The sequence below is a fragment of the Vipera ursinii genome (assembly GCF_947247035.1).
Source record: "Vipera ursinii genome assembly, chromosome: W".
Taxonomy (NCBI): domain Eukaryota; kingdom Metazoa; phylum Chordata; class Lepidosauria; order Squamata; family Viperidae; genus Vipera; species Vipera ursinii.
Window position 1 is genome coordinate 19,031,436 of NC_139522.1, and position 22,346 is coordinate 19,053,781.

The 22,346-nt window shown below is 41.7% G+C and overlaps 1 protein-coding gene across 3 annotated transcripts in view; it reads right to left on the reverse strand.

Annotated features, from left to right (window-relative positions):
• The window catches only part of LOC310648238 (dnaJ homolog subfamily B member 6-like), a 218,535-nt gene that overhangs the window by 23,585 nt on the left and 172,604 nt on the right, over positions 1-22,346 (reverse strand). The window contains exons 8-10 of one of the 3 annotated variants that reach the window (XM_083375986.1): positions 22,189-22,259; positions 10,142-10,299; positions 9,310-9,325 (exon numbers count right to left, since the gene is read on the reverse strand). In XM_083375986.1, coding sequence (XP_083232112.1) covers positions 9,320-9,325; positions 10,142-10,299; positions 22,189-22,259 — 235 coding nt within the window. In that variant the 3' untranslated portion in view covers positions 9,310-9,319. Of the gene's footprint in view, positions 1-9,309; positions 9,326-10,141; positions 10,300-21,870; positions 22,260-22,346 lie in introns of those variants that run through there. The other 2 variants (XM_083375988.1, XM_083375987.1) reach the window with 2 other exon arrangements.

A 22,346-nucleotide genomic window follows, 5' to 3' on the forward strand; every position in this document is an offset into this window, starting at 1 on the left:
AGGTAAAGGTTCCCCCGCACATGCGTGCTAGTCGTTTCTGACTCTAGGGGCCGGTGCTCATCTCTGTTTCAAAGCCGAAGAGCCAGCGCTTGTCCGAGGATGTCTCCGTGGTCATGTGGCCAGCATGACTAGATGCCAAAGGCACACAGAATGCTGTTACCTTCCCACCGTAGTGGTCCCTATTTTTCTACTTGCATTTTTACGTGCTTTCGAAATGCTAGGTTGGCAGAAGCTGGGACAAGTAACAGGTGCTCAATCTGTTACGCGGCACTCAGGATTCGACCCGCCAAACTGCTGACCTTCTGATCGACTAGCTCAGCGTCCTAACCCACTGAGCCACCGCGTTCCTCCCCTCCCCTTAGCACAATAATAATAAACACAATTCTCCTCCTTTCATTGCTGTCATTAATCACATTCTCCAATTAGTTTGAAGGGTCAGTTTTCCCTTCTGTTAAACAACCCTCCAAATTCTTATCTTCTCTTATTTCAAAACAGCCTTGAGAGACATTCTTCCTCCTCCCCCCAGCATCAACTGATTCTAGCTGTAAAAGTAACACACAAGTTTTAAATATGAAATAGCTGCTTCTTCATCTTTTGTCAAAGCAAGAACATCCGATGTTAGCAGCATTGACAGATACTTTGTATCAATAAACATGTTCTTTGAGGAACTTGCAAGCCTGAGAGTTCTGCTTTATTTGTCTCTGTCTGTTGGAACCTTGACATTGGGAATGAGATCAGGGGTCAGAACACGCTACCAATATTGTACAACGGGGCTGTCTTTACCTGTAATGACCTGTCTTCTGGCTCTCATGCCCATTACCACTCTGATGAATTGTCCTGCCCTACATCCCCCAAGGCAATCATTTCCCCTCCTCCCAAGTTCCATTCCCAATTGTAAATTGAGGACTACCTGTACTAAATTATAATATACATTAAGTATATTACCATAGTATTTATACAGGGGGGGTTATTGTTGGGAAATGCCCAGGCAGGGAGGGAGGAGGAATCAAGCAGGGAGTTAGTCTGATCTCTTGTGGCTGCACAATTCAAGGCTAACTCCTTGTTTGATTCCTCCTCTTTGCCCGTCTGGTCATTTCCCAGTAGTTATATAGTAAGAGCCCCTCACCTGGCTTTGTGGCTCAGCATTGAGTGAATGTAGTAACATTAGCAGAGAATTCTAATGCATCTGAAGTGCAAGAAACTGCCATGCAGAGAAACAGAGGGTTTTTATTTAACCATTTTACTGGTGATGGTGATGGCTGCAGTATTAGTGGGGTTGCTCTTGACAATGGAAAGGGGGGTTTAAGACCTCTCGACGCCATCTTGCCACAGCCCTGTTGCCATGGCCACCTTGGCACCACCATCTCAGCGCGGAACAAATTGTCATGGTAAACTTGCCATGGGACAACTCGCTGTGCCCCCTTCAGCATTTCCCTTCATGGGAAGCAGCCTGTTGTGATTCAGCGTCAGCCTGTGGTTTCGGCAGCTGAGTCGGACAATTCTGAAGAGGAGGAGGAGGAGGGGTTTGGAAAGCCTTTGGTTGCAGAGGAAAGTTCTGATGCACCACAGAGCTCTCAGCCAGGCCCCTCCCGTCTTGTTCCTCCTCAGACCCAGCTGTGTGAGCCTGAAACATTGGAAGAAGACGATCCACAGCTGGCTTTGTTCAGGGACGCTCAAAGCAGGAGGCAGACAAGCAGAAGTGAACAAAGAAAAGCAATGAGGCACCTCGGGAGAAGGCAAAGAGAAGCCACGCCTTGAGACTGCTGTTTAAAAGGGGAATGTGTGGGAGGTGCTGGTTGCCGAAGGTAACCGTTTGAAGAGCTTCTGATATAGTCTCGGTCTGTATTTGTTTAACTCTGTTTTGAACTGTTTCGTTTAGTTTTTGCAAATAAATTTGGTTGGCTTAATTCCAGCCTATTGAATATAAAAAAGGGGTTGTCCCTGACATTCCAACAGGGCCGGTCGTAGGCTGGAACAGAACACAGCCATTGACCATGGTGTCATGACAGGTTGTGTCTGCAGACCCAGGTCTGGTCTCCCATGGGCATGGCCAATCGGTCAGGTTGGAGTGCATCTGTTCTGCATGACTGCGGTGTTGTCACTACCCACGCACAAGAAGCGCATCCCACCTGCTGCCCTGTCTCGGTGTTGCGCTGCCCATGTGTGAGAGGCATATTCCGTCCATTTGTTTTTCTCTGCAAGGGCGGAAGGCCTCCCTGGCAGGCAGCAGGCAAGCTGAATCTTCTGCATATTCCACCAAATTTTAATCCAAAAAGCTTTAACTTTTTTACAAGTCCACCATATATGATAATATGTTGCATCCTCACAACCACACCTCCAACATTTGGGCTGGCAGTTCGGATACATACTTGCTAATTTTTTAGGATCTAAATGCCATCTATAAAACATTTTATAAAAATTCTCTTAAATTTTGAGCCTGTGTAAATTTTACATTTCTGACCCATATCTTTTCCCAAGTATTCATTGTTATAACCTCCTGAAAATTCTGGGCGCACTTTATCATACAATCTTTAACAAGTTCCGTTTCTGAGTCAATTTCTATCAGTGCATTATATATCCTTCTTATATGTGCTTGACCTTGATCTCTAATTTGTTTTACCAAATTTCCATCAGTTATCGAAATACCTCTCCGCCTTCAGAGGAAGGCGGCAGCCTGCAAACGGGCCGCGGCAGCTTTCCGAACAAGCAGCGCCGCTGCCCGTTCTAAGAGGTGCACGCGCACCTCTCCGAACGAGCGGAGGTGCGCGCGCACCTCTCCAAACCTTTGGAGAGGTGCGCGCGCACCTCCGCGCGAACAGGCAACGGCGCTTCTCTTTGGGAAAGCTGCCGCGGCACGTTTGCAGGTTGCCGAAGGCGGCAGCTCTGCAAACGGGCCGCGGCAGCTTTCCCAATGAGTGGCGCCACTGCCTGTTTGGGCAGAGGTGCGCGCGCACCTCCGCCCATTCGGAGAGGTGCGCACCCACCTCTCCAAACGGGCGGTCCCACTCTCCATTTGGAGAGGTGCGAGCGCACCACTGCCCGTTCGAAGAGGTGCATGCGCACCGGGCGGCTGGGAGCCGCAGGAGACGGCTCAAAGAGCCGTATGTGGCTCCAGAGCCGCGGGTTGCCGACCCGTGACTTAATGTAATAACCAAGTCATCCGCAAACGCTCTCAATCTATAATCTTGATCTCTTATTTTAATTCCTTTAATTTTATTTGAATCTCGTATCTTAATAATATTTCCAATGTTAAAACATACAACAAAGGTGACAACGGACACCCCTGTCTTGTACCCTTTTCAATATTACATGTTTCTGTCAAACTACCATTATTATTTGAGCTGTTTGCTTCTGATATTTTGCCCTAATAGGTTGTAAAAAATTATCCCCAAACTCCATTTTCTCCAGTACTTTAAATAAAAATTGCCAGTCCAATTGATCAAAAGCTTTTTCTGCATCAAAAAAATCAGCACTGCAGAGACCTGGTTATTTCTTTCCAAAAATTCCAATAAATCTACAATATGTCTCACATTATTCTTCATTTGTCTACCACTTATAAATCCTGTTTGGTCACTATGAATCATTTGCTGCATCACCTTCATTAATCTATTTGCTAAAATTTTTGCAAATATCTTATAATCAGTATTTAAAAGCAATATTGGCCTATAATTTTTGGTTTGGGTAAGATCTTGATCTTCCTTCGGAATCAGGGATATAAAAGCTGTTTTCCATGATGGAGGCACTTCTCCTCCAGATTGAATTGTTCTAAATAATTCTTTTAAAGATTCCACCATTTCTAACTGTAAATCTTTATAGTAAACGGCAGTCAAGCCATCTGTTCCTGGTGCTTTCCCCACCTTTAATTGTTTAATTGCTAAAATAATTTCTTCATCATTTATCAGTTGATTCATCCCTTCCCTTTGCTCTTGTGTAAGAACAGGGATATTAACTTCTTGTAAATATCTATCTATATCTACATCTTGAATCTTTTTTTTTATTGAAAAGTTTTAAAGTACATTTTATCTTTAACAATCCCCCCTCCCCCCACCCCTACCTATCCCTCCCTACCCCTCCCCCCCCATTCCCCCCTCCCCCCCGACTTCCCAGAGCTAAGTACAAGGTATAAAAACAAAGGACAATCATAAACATCCATATGCTAACAACAATAAACTCTTAAATCTATCGCTCTCTAGCTCATATAAGATAACTACAAGCAATATTAATATTACATATAAAAAGAAAGAAAAAAGAAAAAAGAAAGGAAGACTTATTCAAATGCTAAATGAAACTTTTTAGTCCCGTATTTGTTCTGGATATAATCAATCCATTTTTTCCACTCCATAATATAACGTTCTTGCGAATGATCTTTCAAATAAGCCGAGATCTTTGCCAAATAACAAGTCATGGCCCTCAAGATTTAATAATCTCTCTTGTGTCAAATTAATCCAATCACTTATTCCTGATAACGCAGCAGCTTCATAATATAGTTTAAGATTAGGCATTTTAAGACCACCTCTTTCACGAGTATCCTGCATAATCTTAAGTTTAACTCGTGGCCTTTTCCCTGCCCAGACAAATTTATTGATACCCCGTTGCCATTCTTCCAAATTAGAATCTTTTTTAAGAACCGGTATCATTTGAAATGAAAATAGAAATTTAGGCAAGACATTCATTTTCACTGCTGCAATTCTTCCCAGCAAAGACAATTGCAATTTTTCCCAACTCTCCATTTCTTTTTGAATTTTTCCCCATAACTTTTCATAATTATTTTTATATAACTTTGTATTAGAGGGTGACAAAAACACCCCCAAATATTTGACCCTTTTAACAATCTCAAATCCAGTTAATCCTTCTAAAAGGGCCTTTTGCGATACTGTCATATTTTTGGCCAGAATTTTAGTTTTTTGTGCATTAACTTTAAATCCAGAAACCTTCCCATATTGCATTATTATCTCCATCAGGTCCACAACAGAGTTTTCTGGCTGGGTCACCGTAACAACCAGATCATCTGCGAACGCTCTCAGTCTATAATCCTGATCTCTAATTTGTATTCCGTATTTTTACCAATAATATCTCCAATGTTAAAACAAATAATAAAGGTGATAACGGACACCCTTGTCTTGTGCCCTTCTCAATATTACATACTTCAGTCAAACTATTGTTAACTATTATTCGGGCAGTTTGTTTTTGATATAATGCCCTAATTGGTTGCAAAAATTTATCCCCAAAATTCATTTTATCTAAAACTTTCATCAAAAATTGCCAATTCAATTGATCAAAAGCTTTTTCAGCATCTAGAAAAATTAGTGCCGCAGGGATCTGGTTGTTCCTTTCCAAAAACTCCATCACATCAACTATATGCCTCACATTATTTTTCATTTGCCTACCACTAATAAACCCAGTTTGATCCCCATGAATCACCTGTTGCAGAACCCTCATCAATCTGTTAGCTAACACCTTGGCAAATATCTTGTAATCTGTATTTAAAAGCGATATCGGTCTATAGTTTTTTACTTGAGTAGCATCTTGATCTTCCTTCGGAATCAAAGAAATAAAAGCAGTTCTCCAAGACGGAGGCACCTTTTCCCCTCTCTGGATTGTCTGGAACAGTTCCTTTAATGGCTTTAGCAACTCCACTTGTAGATTTTTGTAGTAAGCCGCAGTCAAACCATCCGTGCCTGGCGCTTTGTCCACCTTCAATTCCTTAATTGCTATAAGAATTTCTTCTTCTGTTATCAATTGATTAATCTCCTCCCTTTGTGCTTGCGTAAGAACCGGGATGCTAGCATTCTCCAAATATACATCAATGACTTTTTCATTAATCTTCTCCTTAGCATATAATTTAGAATAAAAATCCACAAAAGCTTCCTTAATAAGATCCTGTTGAAACACAACCTTTCCCTTATGTTCAATTTTATCTATATTAGAAGCCCTTTGCTTTTTCCTTAGTCTGTAAGCTAGCCATCTACCTGGCTTGTTAGCATTGCAAAAAGTATTATGCCTAGCAAACCGTAAATTGGTTGCCACTTGATCAGCCATCAATTTATCAAATTGTCCTCTTAATAGCTTAATAACCTCCTTAGTCTTCACATCCAATGGGTTCAAGATTAGGGCCTTTTCTTTTTCCCTAATTTCATTCTCCAGTTCTTTCCTTCTGACTTCCAAAGTACGTCTGCATTTATTATTCATATATATCAACACCCCTCTCATGTAGGCCTTGCTAGCATCCCAAACCATGTCCATAGAAGTATCCTTATTCATATTAATTTCAAAGAAATCCTTCATCTGCTGTTTACATTCTTCCACATTTTTCTGATTTCTAAACAAATTCTCATTTACGCGCCACGAGCGCCTATCCCTATTGTCCTTATTGATCTCTAACCAAACTGGGCTATGGTCAGAAATAGTTCTTGCACAGATCTTTACCTTCTTAATCCTAGAAAAAAAGTCATTAGTCAGCAAAATAAAATCAATCCTGGAAAAAGATTGATGTCTGTCAGAAAAAAAAGCATAATCCTTTTCGTGTGGATGTGTGTCACGCCAGATATCTCGCAGTTCCAGATCGTCCTTCATTTCAAAAAAAGATTTAGGCAATCTAGCATGACTCGGAACACGCTTAAAAGAACCAGCCTTGTCCATCTGTACGTCTAAAACACCATTCCAGTCCCCCATAAAAATAAACGATTTATAATCCAATTGTGTAACCTTTGTGTGAAGTAAACTAAAAAAATCAGCTTGTTGTTGATTAGGAGCATACACTCCAACTAGAAGCGTTTTTTTAGCTTCTAACAGCAAATCTATCATAACATATCTTCCTTGCTTATCTGCTTCAATTAGTTCCGCTGTTAGGGTACTTTTAACGTAGACAACCACTCCATTTTTCTTGTTCAACGCAGAAGCAACAAATTGCGTGCCCAACCTTGAGTTCGATAAATACTTTTGGTCCATAACCCTAATATGCGTTTCTTGCAAACATATAACATCAATCTTAAATTGTTTTAAATATTGAAAAACTTTCTTTCTCTTCTGTGGTGAGTTTAATCCATTGACATTCCAGGTTAGAAATTTAGTCGCCATGCTTGGCGCCCCGAAGCTTTTGGAGCACATCTTCAATGGCCCCTGCAACTTCCTTGGGCCGCGCTCCTCCCACAGCTTCACTGTAAGTACGCTTTGAAAGTTCCATAAACTTCTGCTGGTCTTGCTCTTGTACTTGTCTTGCTCGTCTTAAAGCGGCACGCGTCAACCTCTGCTGTCCAGCAGCAGCCGATGAAGCTGTAGTTTGATCCCCTCCAGCACCGTCCTCCTCTGTCTGTCCCCCTTCAGCATCTTGAAATTTTCCCTCTCCAGATCCCTTTGCAGCTTCCAAGAGTGATAGAGGGGTTGCTTTTAAAACATTGCTGTAGAAATCACGCGCCTGAGTCATGGTAACCAGACGATATCTTTTACCTTCGTGCATCACCACAAATCTGACTGGAATCTCCCATCTAAACTTGATATCACGTTGCTTAAGTTCCTGTGCAAGAAATGCAAAATCTTTCCTTCTCCTTAAAATCTTTGGAGGAATCTCTTTTAGAACCAGGACTTCTTGCTCAGCAACCACAACTTTAGTATCATAAGCAGCTTGAATAACTTCATGTCTAGTAGCTCTCTTTGTAAAATAGACCACCACATCTCTAGGTAGCTTCCTCTGCCTTGCAATCCATGAATTTACACGAAAGATTTTATCCATACTTCCCTCTATTTCAGATGCTGGCTGGCCCAATACTGCTTCCAAAGCCTCAGAAATCAGCTGCTTTAAGTCTTCTTTAGGATTCTCTTTTAAGCCCCTGATTCTAATAGCATACTGCATCTGATGATACTGGACAAGGCTCAATTCTCCGTCCATTTTATCCCTTAAATTTTCATTCTCCAGTACCTTTACTTCTAATATAGAGTTCTTTTGACTAAGATCCTCCACTTTTTCATCCAAATGTTGCACACATTCAGCCACGCTTTCAATTGTAGACAAAATGTCTACCCTCATTGCACTAAACTTCTCTTCCATCCTCTCCTCCAATTTCTCCAGTTTCTCCTCCAGCTTTGCCATCTTATCATCCATCATTTCTGACATTACCTGGGATTGCTTTGCAAAGGCATCTTGTAAGTCCTTTAGCGTCAATGCCACAGGAGGTGCAGGAGGAAGCAAAGCTTGCAACGATGTCTGTTGCACCGGGGAAGTTCCCGCACTCCGAAGAACTTTAGAGGAAGATTTAGCCGCCATCTTTCCCCACTTTCACTTGTTGCATAATTTCACTTTAAAGCTATAAAGTCCATTGAGCTAGGGAGTAAAAATAAAAATCCACTTCACCTTGACCTCCTGTACCGCTCTGCCTGCTCCTTATTACTCGAAAGTCTTTCCTTCTGGCAGGGGTGGTCGCTAACGCCTGGCTCTGCTCCAAAAATCCCGGAGCAGAGACGCTGAGCAGCTCGGAGCAACCCAGGCTTCGGGGGGGCTCAATCCTTCAGCCGCCCAAACTTTCAGCTCAGGCGGCCTCGGAGAGCTCAACCCCTACCTGGGGCCTCACCCCCTCCTCTTCTCCCGAGGAGGGGGCTTCAAATCCACCTAAACAGCTGATGGGCGCTGTTTTCGGTGGATAAACACAGCTGCGAAGCGGACAGCCCGAAAGCGGCTGTCTTCGGCGCCGCGCCACCACCAGAAGTCCTACATCTTGAATCTTATCCCTAACGTATAACTTAGAATAAAATTCAACAAAGGCCTTTTTAATAAGATTCTGCTGAAACACCTCTTTACCCTTGTAATCTATTCTATCTATATTACATGACCTTTGTTTCTTCCTTAACAAGTAAGCTAACCATCTACCCGGCTTATTAGCATTACAAAAAGTATTATGTTTAACATACCGTAAATTGGTTGCCACTTGATCTGCCATCAACATATTAAACTGACCTCTTAACAAAATAATTGCCTCTTTAATCTTATCAGATGGATTCAAAATTAGAGCCTTCTCTTTCCTCTTAATTTCCTCCTCTAACTCTTTACGCTTATATTCCAGTTTACGCCTATGTTTATTATTCAAATATATTAACACTCCTCTCATATAAGCTTTGCTTGCATCCCAAACCATTTCAATAGAAGTACCCTTATGCATATTTATATTAAAAAATTCTTTCATCTGTTTTTTTACATTCTTCCACATTTTCTTGATATCTGAACAAATTTTAATTCAGTCTCCCAGACCTCCTATCTCCACTCTCTTTTTCCAGTTCCAGCCATACTGGACTATGATCTGGTAGAGTTCTTGGACATATCTTAATCTTCTTAATCCTAGAAAAAATCATTAGTAGTTAATACAAAATCAATCCTAGAAAAGGATTGGTGTCTATCGGAAAAAAAGGTAAAATCTTTTTCTTCCAAATTTCTTTCTCTCCAAACATCTCTCAATTCCAAGTCATCTTTCATCTCAAAAAAAGATTTAGGCAATCTAGCATGATTTGGTATACTTCTGAAAAGACTTTTTTTGTCTTTTTGTGCATCCAGGACACCATTCCAATCTCCCATCAAAATACACGATTTATAATCCCATTGAATTATCTTGCTATGTAAAAGTTTATAAAATTCTCCTTGCTGTTGATTAGGAGCATATAATCCAACCAAAAGTATTTTCTTGCCTTCTATTAACAATTCAATTATAACATATCTTCCTTGTTTGTCTGTTTCAATTAAATTAGCTGTTAAATTCTTCTTCACGTAAATAACTACTCCATTTTTCTTATCTGGAGCAGACGCACTAAACTGTGTACCCAATCTAAAGTTTATCAAATATTTTTGATCAGCTGCTCGAATGTGTGTTTTCTGTAAACAAATAACATCATTTTTAAATTGTTTCAAATACTGAAATACTTTCTCTTGTGCGGGGAATTTAATCCATTAACATTCCAGGTTAGAAACTTTGTCGCCATCTTTTGCGACCTGAAGCTTTCGGAGCGCCTCTTGCAAAACCACCTGCACCTGCCTCTTCGGTTTCGCTCCTCCCACTGCTTCACTATAAGTAGGTTCTTGAGATATGATTGTAGCTTTCTGTTGTTCTTGTTCTTGTCTCATTCGTATTATTGCAGCCCGTGTCATTCTTTGTTCTCTAACCTCTTCTGATGGCATCTGGGACTGCTCAACTTCTGAAATTTGCTGAGATTCTTTATCCTTCTGCAAAGTAACTCCTTCAGCTCCTTGTATTCTCTCCACTCGAGTCTGACGCTCTCCTTCGTCCTTCCTTCCTTTAAATTCTGAAGATGGCGGAGAACCTGCCTTCAATATGTTAGAATAAAAATCTCATGCCTTCAAAACTGTATTAAGACGATATCTCGTGCCAGCATAATTCACCACCAAGCCTACTGGAATCTCCCATATAAACTGAAGCTGCCATTTCTTTAATTCATCTGCCAAAAAAGCAAATTCTTTTCTTCTCCTTAAAATTCTTGGAGGAATCTCTTTCAGAATTAAAACTTCTTGCTCAGCAACTTTAAATCTATTGTTATAAAAGGCTTGGATAATCACATTTCTGATTGATCTCTTTGTAAAGTAAACCACCACATCTCTTTGGGAAAGCTGCCGCGGCACATTTGCAGGCTGCCGAAGGCAGCAGCTCTGCAAACGGGCCGCGGCAGCTTTCCGAACAAGCGGCGCCGCTGCGTGTTCTGAGAGGTGCGCGCGCACCTCTCCGCATGAGCGGAGGTACGCGCGCACCTCCGCACGAACGGGCAGCGGCGCCGCTCTTTGGGAAAGCTGCCGTGGCACGTTTGCAGGCTACCGAAGGTGGCAGTTCTGCAAACGGGCTGCAGCAGCTTTCCGAACAAGCTGCGCCGCTGCCACTGGGAACCGGTTCCATCACACACAAAAAAAGTGCCAACCGCGGGCGTCCGTGCATGCGCAAGAAAAAACATTTTGCACATGCGCAAAACGTTTTTTGTGCATGCGCGTGCATGGACGCACGCATGCGGCTCCCACTTTTTTTTGTGTGTGATGGAACCGGTTCCCAGTGGCTCTTTTCCTTTTTCAGGTTGCCGACCCCTGCATTAAGTCAACTGACTTACTCAGTTGTAGATTTGATGGAGATAATAATGTCATATGGAAAAGTTTCTGGATTTAAGATAAATACGCAAAAAACTAAAATATTGTCTAAAAATATGACCATAGAACAAAAGGCAAGCAAACTCCATATCTCTATATTGTATCATAACTACATCATCATCCATCTTTCCCATCACATTTTCAGCTTCCAACATTTTAGCATCCAATCTCAAATTATTTTGATTCAGCTCTTCCATGCGATCATCCAGACGCTCAATACAGACTGCAAGCCCTTGAAATGCAGCTGAAATGTCTGCTCTTATTTCAGTATTCTTCTCCTCAATAAGTTCAGCTATTTGCTGTATTTTTAAAGCATCTTGTAAATCTTTTATTGTTAACTTTGTATTGTGTCTCTTCAGCTGTGGCCTTGCCCTGCCCTGCCTTTGCCTTGTGGACTTGCCGTTGCCTTTCCTTGCCTTTGCCTGTGGACTTGCCTTTGCTTGGAAATTTGCTTTTGCCTAGTGGGCTGGACTCACCTTTGCATTGAGGACTAGTGTTGGCTTCATTTGAGTACCCTGTGGAACTCATTGAGGTTGAGCTGGTGCTGGCACAGGGAATTGCTGAGGAATACCAATTCAGGCTTGGAAGACTTAATAGAGTCTCCTTACATCTGTGGGGTGTGTGTATGTGAGAGAGAGCTGGACAGCACATATATTTCTGAATCTTTTCCCAGTATTTGCTACTGATGGTTCTTAGGACTCTACATCAATTAACAGAATTTCACCATAAAATGATTCATCTATTTAACTTGTCATATATTTAGCAATATATAAAAGAAATGGCTAAATTTGCTGTGCTTTATTTTTTTCCTCTTCTGTTCAATCATTTCCCATTCTTGGAGACTGCCTGGACAAGTCCATGCAGTTTTCTTGGCAAGGCTTTTGAGAAGTGGTTTGCCATTGCCTCAAAGGGGCTATGAGAAAGTAAGTGGATCCAAACTCAACCAGCTGGCTTTATGCCTAAGGCAGGACTACAAGTCTCCAGGGACTAGAACCCTGTTTCTAGCCTGATACCTTAACCACTGCATGAAAATGGCTCTTACCATGCTCTATACTAAGGAAAAAACAAATAGGACATGATACAGACTATGTCGGAACTTAGTTCTTTAACACAGGAGCAAATAAGCCAATACTTTATTTTGGCTTAAGTCATATTTATTTAGTCATCAGCTTTCAAGTAAAATTACTTTGAAATGCTTTCTCAGTCCCAATTATTTTCAATCATCCTACATGAATACCTGAATTGCCTTTATATCCCTAATTATTGCTCCAAAAGTTTAAAAGAATTATACTTGCCCAAGTGTTTCATGTGAAGTACTAGTAAGAAGCCTCCTGCAAAACCAACAATCTGATGTTTCTGACACCTTCCCAAACCACAGAGGGCTGAGAGGTTTTGCACAATTTACTAATTTTGCTTCCTCTGGAAGAAGTGGTATTCTTCAGGGAACTTTCATAATTTGAAACAATACAGTAATGTATCCCCAGTGAATGTGGAACTCTTCCTTGATCTAGCAGACATTGTACAGACTGCAGATGTCATGTTGTCTGAAAACCCATATTTTTGCTGAACCCAGATACCAGCTGATAAGCAACCAAGTCTTAGCTTGCACCATCTGTCCTCAACACATTCTCACCCTTAAAACATTTTGCAGGATCAGGAAAAACAGTTAAGAACCGCAAACTCATTTCTTTATAACTTGTGCAATTTGCAAGACTAGTCTATTCAGGTTATCTAGAGAGGCCAGAAAACTTACTATTTTGTCCTACTTGAGAGCATCCATTTATTGTACATCCAGCTGTACTCTTTCAGGAATGAGTAAGAGACTCATCTCCTGATTTCCCTGGCGCCTGACAGTTTGGCCAAATTCATGTTCATATTTACTTTTGCACTATATTTTAATTGTTTTATTATTGTTCACTGCCCTGAGTCACTTATCTGAAATGGGCAGCTATAGTAAGTAAATACAGGGGTCTCAACCCAAGTCAGCCTTTTGGAAGGCACTGAATATCTAGCAATTTCCCCAAGCATTTGGGTCAGATGGTAGATGAATTCTGCTGTTATAGATGTGCTTTTGTCTGTTAGTGGGGTTTTATGTTGGGTTTTTTTTTCTGTGTGAGACACTTGTGTGGGATAGGTGGCTACTTCCATCCATCCATCAATCAATCAAATACAGGTAGTCCTCGACTTAAGACCACAACTGAGCTCAACATTTCCATTGCTAAGCAAGACAGTTGTTAAGTGAGTTTTGCCCCATTTTATGACTTTTCTTGCCATGACTTTTAAGTGAATCACTGCAGTTATGTTAGTAGCACAGCTGTTAAGTGAATCTGGCTTCACCATTGACTTTGCTTGTCAGAAAGTCGCAAAAGGTGATCACATGACCCTATGACATTGCAATAGTCATAAATACATGCCAGTTGCCAAGTGCCTGAATTTTGATCATTTGACCATGGGGAAGCTGCAAGGGTCATGTGAAAAATGGTCATAAGTCACTTTTTTCAGTGCCATTGTAACTTTGGTCACTAAACATATGGTTGTAAGTTGAGGACTATCTGTCTTCAGCAGTTTCCAACTGTCATGATAGTTTCAGATTACAAGAAAAAGTGGAAAAAAGGAAACACAAAAATGAAAGGTGCCGTAAAAGGTTCTAATAAGAATTTCTACTCATTTAAGACGTCTGTTCAACACCTGTAAAGCTACCAGATTTGGCCTGCAAAAATCCAGACAAGTAGATGACAGCAAAGGACCAGTTTTTCTATATAGTATTTCTTTGCTTCTACCATGTTTCCCTGAAAATAAGACCCAATCTGTGATGACCCAGGGCACAGCACAGAGGCAAAACAGTCAACTGGCAGTTCAAACTGCCCTTTATTTTCTCCAATATTCCCCAAGTGCTCCCACATTTCTGGCAAGCCACAGAACAAAGTAAGACACACACACCTTCAGCAGCCTCTGGCTGCAAGTAGTTTCACAAGTTTTTAACTCTTCAGACAGGGAGAGTGTGTGTATGGAACAAGCCATCCTCCTTCAGATTTCAACTCACACACAGATTAGAACAGTAACAGCGTCTCCTTAAGTCTCAGTCTCCAGGTGTGCCTTGTGGAGAGGGACGGGGCGCTCTCCTCCCGAGTAGTTGAGCCTGCCTGTGTTGTTCCCTCCTTCTCTTCACTCTCAGTGCTCTAGGATCAGGAGGGGGTGGCCCTTGTTCATTGCCTGAGCTCTGTTTCTCATGTTCATCCTGTCCCAATCCTGAAAGGCCATGGCCTGCCTCGGCCTGCCCTTCCCCACATTCCTCTGAAGCCACAGACACCTCTCCCTCGACCTCCATAGGCTCCAGTTCCAGCTCATTTTCCTCAGCAGATTCAGGCTCCAGCAGAGGCATGACACAACCAGAAAATAAGCCCTAGTATTTTTTTAGCGTGCACCTAATATAAGCCCTACCCCAAAATAAGGCCCAGTGAAGAGCACTTGCAACCGGCCGGCCACCCACTCTGTCCCACCGTCTGGTTGCTCATGGTTGCAACGGGGCAGGGGGCTGCGCAGTGCGCCAGTGCCAGCACAAGGTGAGGCGAGGCAGGTGGCAGGTGGGTGGAGCTGCCCCAAGTGCCCTGTACCCACGCACCTCAGGGCCCCCGCAGCCAGCCCACCCCATCTGCTTTGTCTCATGGCGGCACTAGCAGCAGCCCCGTTGAGCAGGAACCCGCGTGGCCACCCACCCACTCCGTCCCACTGTCTGGCTGCTTGCAGCCACAACAGGGCAGGTAGCAACATAGCACACCAGTGCTGCTGCCACAAGGTGAAGCGAGGCAGGTGGCCTGGGTGCGTGGGTGTGGGGTACAGCTCCACCCCCCCACCTGCCTCACCTCACCTCGTGGTAGCAGCAATGGCGTGCTGCATGGCCTCCTGCCCCATTGCGGCTGTGAGCAACCAGATGGGATGGAGTGGGCGGGAGACTGTGTGGCGCATCCGGCGGGGGCCAGCCCAGCGGTAGCAGCGCTCCCACTCACCTGCATTGCATGGGCTTTGTAGCCACAGAGTGCACCAGCCAAGGGCTCAGCCGGCTGCAGCTGTTGGACACCTTCAGCCCACACATGTTCACCACCTCCCATACATGGAAAAATAAGACATTCCTTGAAAATAAGCCCTAATGGGTCTTTTGGACCAAAAATAAATATAAGACCCGGTCTTATTTTCAGGGAAACAGAGTATCTAGCAATTGTCCAGACTTCTGGAGCTGAAGTCTAATAGTTTGAACTATCCTTAATTAAAAGCAACATGAATATTTCGTAGGATATTACTCTGCTTGGGAACAACTGCTGTAAATATATTAAATCAAGGGTTTTTTTATCATAATCTTATATAACATGATACATTTTATTAAACTCATTAATAGTTTTAAAATTAGTAAAATTATTTTACAGATGAAGAAACTGAAGTTAAACATCTTGTTTAGTTACAAAACATAAAAGAGTTTAAGGAAAGCTGCAAATAAGTCAGCTAACATAAATACTCCAGACATACAGTACATTTGAGCACAATAGCTCAAAACATACACAAAGGCCAAATGTGAATGCAACAATTCTCAACAATGAAAGATTTTTCTATTATACTACTAGCAGAAACAGTCTATGCTCTTCCTTTAAAAAAACACTTTTTAAAAAGATGTTTAGTAATAACTTGTGAGAAATCAATCCCAAGTTACAAAGAGAGAATTCAATCTAGCAACTGGGCAGAAGACAGGTTAATGCAACTCACTCAATATAAAAACTGCACTTTGTTCACAATTTAGACAAAGGAATAGTAGAACTGAGTATCAGAACTAAATGTAGCAAGCTCTACAGGTGAAACTCGAAAAATTAGAATATCGTGCAAAAGTTCATTTATTTCAGTAATGCAACTTAAAAGGGGAAACTAATATATGAGATAGACTCATTATATGCAAAGCAAGATAGTTCAAGCCATGATTTGTCATAATTGTGATGATTATGGTGTACAGCTCATGAAAACCCCAAATCCACAATCTCAGAAAATTAGAATATTACATGCAATCAATAAAACAAGGAGTGTACATAGAACAATATTGGACCTCTGAAAAGTATAAGCATGCATATGTACTCAGTACTTGGTTTGGGCCCCTTCTGCAGCAATTACTGCCTCAATGCGGCGTGGCATGGAAGCTATCAGCCTGTGGCACTGCTGTGGTGTTATGGAAGACCAGGATGCTTCAATAGCGGCCTTCAGCTCTTCTGCATTGTTCGGTCTCATGTCTCTCATCTTTCTCTTGGCAATGCCCCATAGATTCTCTATGGGGTTCAGGTCAGGCGAGTTTGCTGGCCAATCAAGCACAGTAATCCCACGGTCATTGAACCAGGTTTTGGTGCTTTTGGCAGTGTGGGCAGGTGCCAAGTCCTGCTGGAAAATGAAGTCAGCATCCCCATAAAGCTCATCTGCGGAAGGAAGCATGAAGTGCTCCAAAATCTCCTGGTAGACGGCTGCGTTGACCCTGGACTTAATGAAGCACAGTGGACCAACACCAGCAGATGACATGGCTCCCCAAATCAACACAGACTGTGGAAACTTCACACTGGACTTCAAGCGTCTTGCAGTGTGTGCCTCTCCATTCTTCCTCCAGACTGTTGTGACTCAGGGCCAGCCTGTGGTTTCGGCAGCCGGCTCAGATGTGTCGGATGACTCAGATGAGGGGGAGGAGGACCGTGTGGGAGACGAACCGGTTGATGATGGCGTGGAGGCTTGGCAGAGTTCCCAGCCGGGGCCCTCTTCTCAGCTGCGTGAGCCCGATAGTGCGGAAGATGATGACCCACAGCTGGCCCTGTTCAAGGACGCCCAACGCAGGAGGCAGTCGAGCAGGAACAAACAAAGAAAGAATGTGGGACTCCTCGGGAGGAGGCACAGGGAGACCACGCCCTGAGCTCTCTATAAAAGGAGTGTTTGGGGAGGGGCTGGTTGCTGAAAGCAACTTTTCCGCTTGAGAAGACAAGCTCTAGTGTTTTTGTTAACTGCGTAATAAATCTTGGCGGATGCCTTTTAGCCTTGGACGCTCTCCAGTCTCTTCTTTCTAAATAGGGGTTTGCCTTTACAAGGCCAGAAGAGGGCTGGTTCAGAATACAGACTCTGGGTCCTTGGTTTCCAAATGAGATGCAAAAGTTGCTCTCATCAGAAAAGAGGACTTTGGACCACTGAGCAACAGACCAGGCCTGTTTTTCTTTAGCCCAGGTAAGACGCTTCTGATGTTGTTTGTTGATCAGGAGCGGCTTGACAAGAGGAATACGACATTTGAAGCCCATGTCCAGGATCCGTCTGTGTGTGGTGGCTCTTGATGCACTGACTCCACCCTCAGTCCACTCCTTGTGAAAGTCCCCAACACTTTTGAATGGCCTTTTCCTGACAATCCTCTCCAGGCTGCGGTCATCCCTGCTGCTTGTGCACTTTTTTCTTCCACACTTTTCCCTTCCACATAACTTTCTATTAATGTGCTTTGATACAGCACTTTGGGAACATCCAACTTCTTTTGCAATTACCTTTTGAGGCTTTCCCTCCTTATGGAGGGTGTCAATGATGGTTTTCTGCACAACTGTCAGGTCAGCAGTCTTCCCCATGATTGTGATTCCTACTGAACCAGACTGAGACCATTTAAAGGCTCAGGAACCCTTTGCAGGTGTTATGGCTTAATTAGCTGATTAGAGTGGGACACTTTGAGCCTAGAATATTGCACCTTTTCACAATATTCTAATTTTCTGAGATTGTGGATTTGGGGTTTTCATGAGCTGTAAGCCATAATCATCACAATTATGACAAATCACGGCTTGAACTATCTTGCTTTGCATGTAATGAGTCTATCTCATATATTAGTTTCCCCTTTTATGTTGCATTACTGAAATAAATGAACTTTTGCACGATATTCTAATTTTTCGAGTTTCACCTGTACATCTTGCTAAAGTTGATCTCTGCAGCTTTTCTGAAACTTCTATTGAAAATCTCAGTAATACTCTTAACAAATATTCAGTAATAGCCAGCTTAAAACTCAATTTCAAATCAGGTTCCTAACACCCAAAACCTATACTGTAGAAATCTGTTGCGCACTTACCTCCAAAAAAAAGAATTTAGAGGATAGGCAACATGATACCTGTAAATACTATTGTTAGTATTTTTTAGTTTTCTGAGACTTCATTATAGCGATATGCCTGCTAAAAGCTTCCTATTTTGTAAACAAATGTGTCATTTCTTAAAGGGAAGACTGTTTTCTAAAATAAAGTCAGTTTCTTATGGAATTCCTTAGGAAATGGGCAAGCCCTATAAAGTTGCCTGGGTGGCTTAACAAAATGTAAATATGGGAAAACTAAAGTCCTTTTGCTGTTATCCATTGCTTCAGATAAAATGAAAAGCAAATGAATATTCATCCAAAATTCAATAGTACTTTAAAAATTGTTTTTAAGACCACTGTGTTAAAACTGTATTTAAATACAGTACAGGTAGTCCTTGACTTATGACCACAACAGGGACCAGAATTTCTGTTGCTAAGCAAGGTGGTTTTTAAGTTAGTTGCGCCCAATTTTTTGACCTTTTTTTACCAGTTGTTGAGCAAATCACTGCAGATGTTAAGTGAATCATGCAATCCTTAAACGAATCCAGCTTCCCTCATTGACTTTGCTTGTTGGAAGCCAGCTGGGAAGGTCACATCAATGGTGATCACATGACCCCAAGACACTGCAAACATTGTAAATATGTGCCAGTTGCCAAGTGCCCAAATTTTGATCACGTGACCAAGGGGATGCTGTGACAGTCATCACTTTTTTCAAGGCCACTGCAATTTTATCATTCATTCATTCATTTGTAAAATTTATTGGCTGCTTATCTTACCACAGGGTAACTCTGGGCAGCTTACAATATTTGAACAGTTGCTAAACAAACAGTTGTAAGTTGAGGACTACCTGTAATGAATCTATATTTAAGAATGCTATCAGTCCTAAAAATTAATTTTACCACTGACATGTTAAAGTTATTCTCTTATCCTATTTAAAGAAATTACATTTGTGTTAGTTCAGAATGTTGTTTCTGACACTTAAGCGGCATCCAGTTTTTGTATAAAGAATGTTTGCAAAGGAAAAGCTCACAGGAAGAAAGAGCTAAAAGCAAAACATAGTATCCTTCAAGTTACATACTGTACAGTGCATTCAGAAAGTATTCAGACAGACCCCCTTCACTTTTGTCAATTTTGTTTTGCTCCAGCCTGATTCTACAGTTGTTGAAATTCATTTTTTCTTAATAATCTACACTCAGTACCCCATAATGACAAAGTGAAAACAGAATTTTAGAAATGTCTGTAAATTTATTAAAAAGAAAAAACTGAAATATCACATTGGCATAAGTATTTAGACCCTTTGTAACAACACTTGAAATTTAGCTCAGGAGCCTCCCATTTCTCTTAATTGTTGCTGACATATTTCTACACCTTGGAGTCAACCTGTGGTAAATTAAATTGATTGGACATGATTTGGAAAGGCACACACCTCTCTATAGAAGGCCTCACAGCTGACAATGCATACTGTAGCACAGCAAAAGCCATGAGGTCAAAGGAACTGCCTACAGAGCTCAGAGACAGGATTATTACAAGGCACAGATCTGGGGAAGGCTACAATATAATTTCTGCTGCACTGAAGGTTCCTAAGAGCACAATGGCCTCCATAATTCTCAAATGGAAGACGTTTGGCACAACCAGGACTCTTCCAAGGGCTGGTCGCCCGGTCAAACTGAGCAATCAGGGGAGAATGGTCTTAGTAAGAAAGATGACCAAGACCCTGATGTTCACTCTGACTGAGCTCCAGAGATCCTGTGTGGAGATGAGAGATGAGAGTTCCAGAAGGACAACCATCATTGCAGCCCTCCACCAATCTGGGCTTTATGGCAGAGTGGCTAGAGCTAGACAGAAGCCTCTCCTCAGTGCAAAACACACAAAAGTCCGCTTCGAGTTTGCAAAAAAACACCTGAAGGACTCTCAGACTGTGAAGAACAAGGTTCTCTTGTCTGATGAAACCAAGACTGAACTTTTTGGCCTCAATTCTAAATGTTATGTCTGAAGGAAACCAGGCACCGCTCATCACATAACATCCCAACAGTGATGCATGGTGGTGGCAGCATCATGTTCTGGGGTTGCTTTTCAGCAGCAGCGACTGGGAGACTGGTCAGGGTTGAGGGAAAGCTGAATGGAGCAAAATACATGGATATCCTCAATGAAACCTGTTCCACAGCACTCAAGACCTCAGACTGGGCTGAAGGTTCAATTTCCAACATGACAACAATCCTTAAGCACACAGCCAAGTCAACACAGGAGTGGCAAAGGGACAACTCTGTGAATGTTCTAGAGTGGCCCAGCCAGAGCCCTGACTTGAACCCTATTGAACATCTCTGGAGGGACCTGAAAATGGCTGTCGGCCGACAGTCGCCATCCTACCTGACTGAGCTTAAGAGGATTTGCAAGGAAGAATGGCAGAAAATTCCCCAATCCAGGTGTGCAAAGCTTGTCGCGTCATACCCCAGACTCGAGGCTGTAATTGCTGCCAAAGATGCTTCAACCAAGTACTGAGTGAAGGGTCTGAATACTTATGCCAATGTTATATTTCAGGTTTTTTAAAATAACTTTACAGACATTTCTAAAATTCTGTTTTCACTTTGTCTTTATGGGGTAGTGAGTGTAGATTAATGAGAAAAAAATTGAATTTCAACAACTGTAGAATCAGGCTGCAGCAATAACAAAATTGACAAAAGTGAAGGGAGTCTGAATACATACTGAATGCACTGTACAGTATAACTGTACCTTTCATTTTCACCTAATAATCCCAGATAGGCTGTAGAATTTAAGAAGAACTCTAGCAACTGTTTGGGAGTGGGCAAGGATATAGAAATTAAAATCATCAAGATTATTAGGTTCTATAGACAGAGGTCATCAGGCTTGGGTAGATTTGTGTGATCTTTTTTTAAGGGATTCATTCCCTATGAAGTCTGTGTCACTGTGATTTTGAAATAGCCTGAACCGAAGACTAACAGAAAGTTCACTTGGTTTTGTTAGGAATGCCTTTTACAACTAGCTAAGACTGCTGTATTAGCTACAAGTCTTAGATTGCACTGAAAAGAGGCAACTGCAGCAGGCTGAATTTGAAGAACATTCAAAAATTTCAGATACTATAAAATGTAGCAGCCTGGTTGTTTCTGGAGGCCAGATAGTCACAGAAAATAGGAGGAGGAAGACGCATTAGGGATGTTTGCTACCATGAATTTCAACAACTGTAGAATCAGGCAAAATTGACAAAAGTAAAGGGGGTCTGAATACTTTCTGAATGCAGTGTAGGCACACATACAGTAAAACTATTACCCAAAAATGAATGCACCACAATCAGCATTTATTCATTTTTAACCTTTTAGCAAAAATGACAAAATACCTAAGCTGAGTAGTTTTAACTTGTTAGCTTAGGCTTAAACATTATACATTTATGTCAAAGTGTACTAAATTGCCAGCAATCATGCAAACTAGAAAGCACTTAATTTGCTTAAACCAGAAATGCACCATCAGTAACATATTAACATTTTTCACTATTAAATGCTGAACGCTTGTAATTAAATTTGCCTCAGAAATGTAAACTTCACAGTAAAGTATTAATTGGCTCACGTCAACACCTTTAAAAAAAAGCAAAAAACAAGATTCATGCTAACATTAGTGTACAATTCATCCCTAACACTAAAGTAGGGTGTTCATCGAGAATCATTTTTAATATAAAGCAAAGTGCATATAGAAATCTATAACAATTTTAAGGACAAAAAGTGGTCCTATTCATCTGGTCCTGGCAATTAAATGCAAAAAGTCTGACATATGAGCTCTGATGAGCCATTTATAAATACTTCAGATTACAGATAGTATAATGAAAGAGTTCGTCTGAAATCTTCATATATGTTCCTGTTAATCCGCAAAGGGTGCTTTTTTATAGCTTAAAATTTCTGTTAAATGCATGTGATGAATTACTTGTTATCCAAGGGTAGCAGCTGCTCCTTACCATTTATTGTTAAAGACTTTAACAGGCCATCTTCTTCAACTTCTACTCTTTCTTGTCCATTCTCAACAATTCTGCAGGACAAAAATTCATGGACGTGCATGGGTGTTGGTTTTTGTTTTTTAAACAGTAGTAAGATAACACAAGAATTTCTTGTCCAT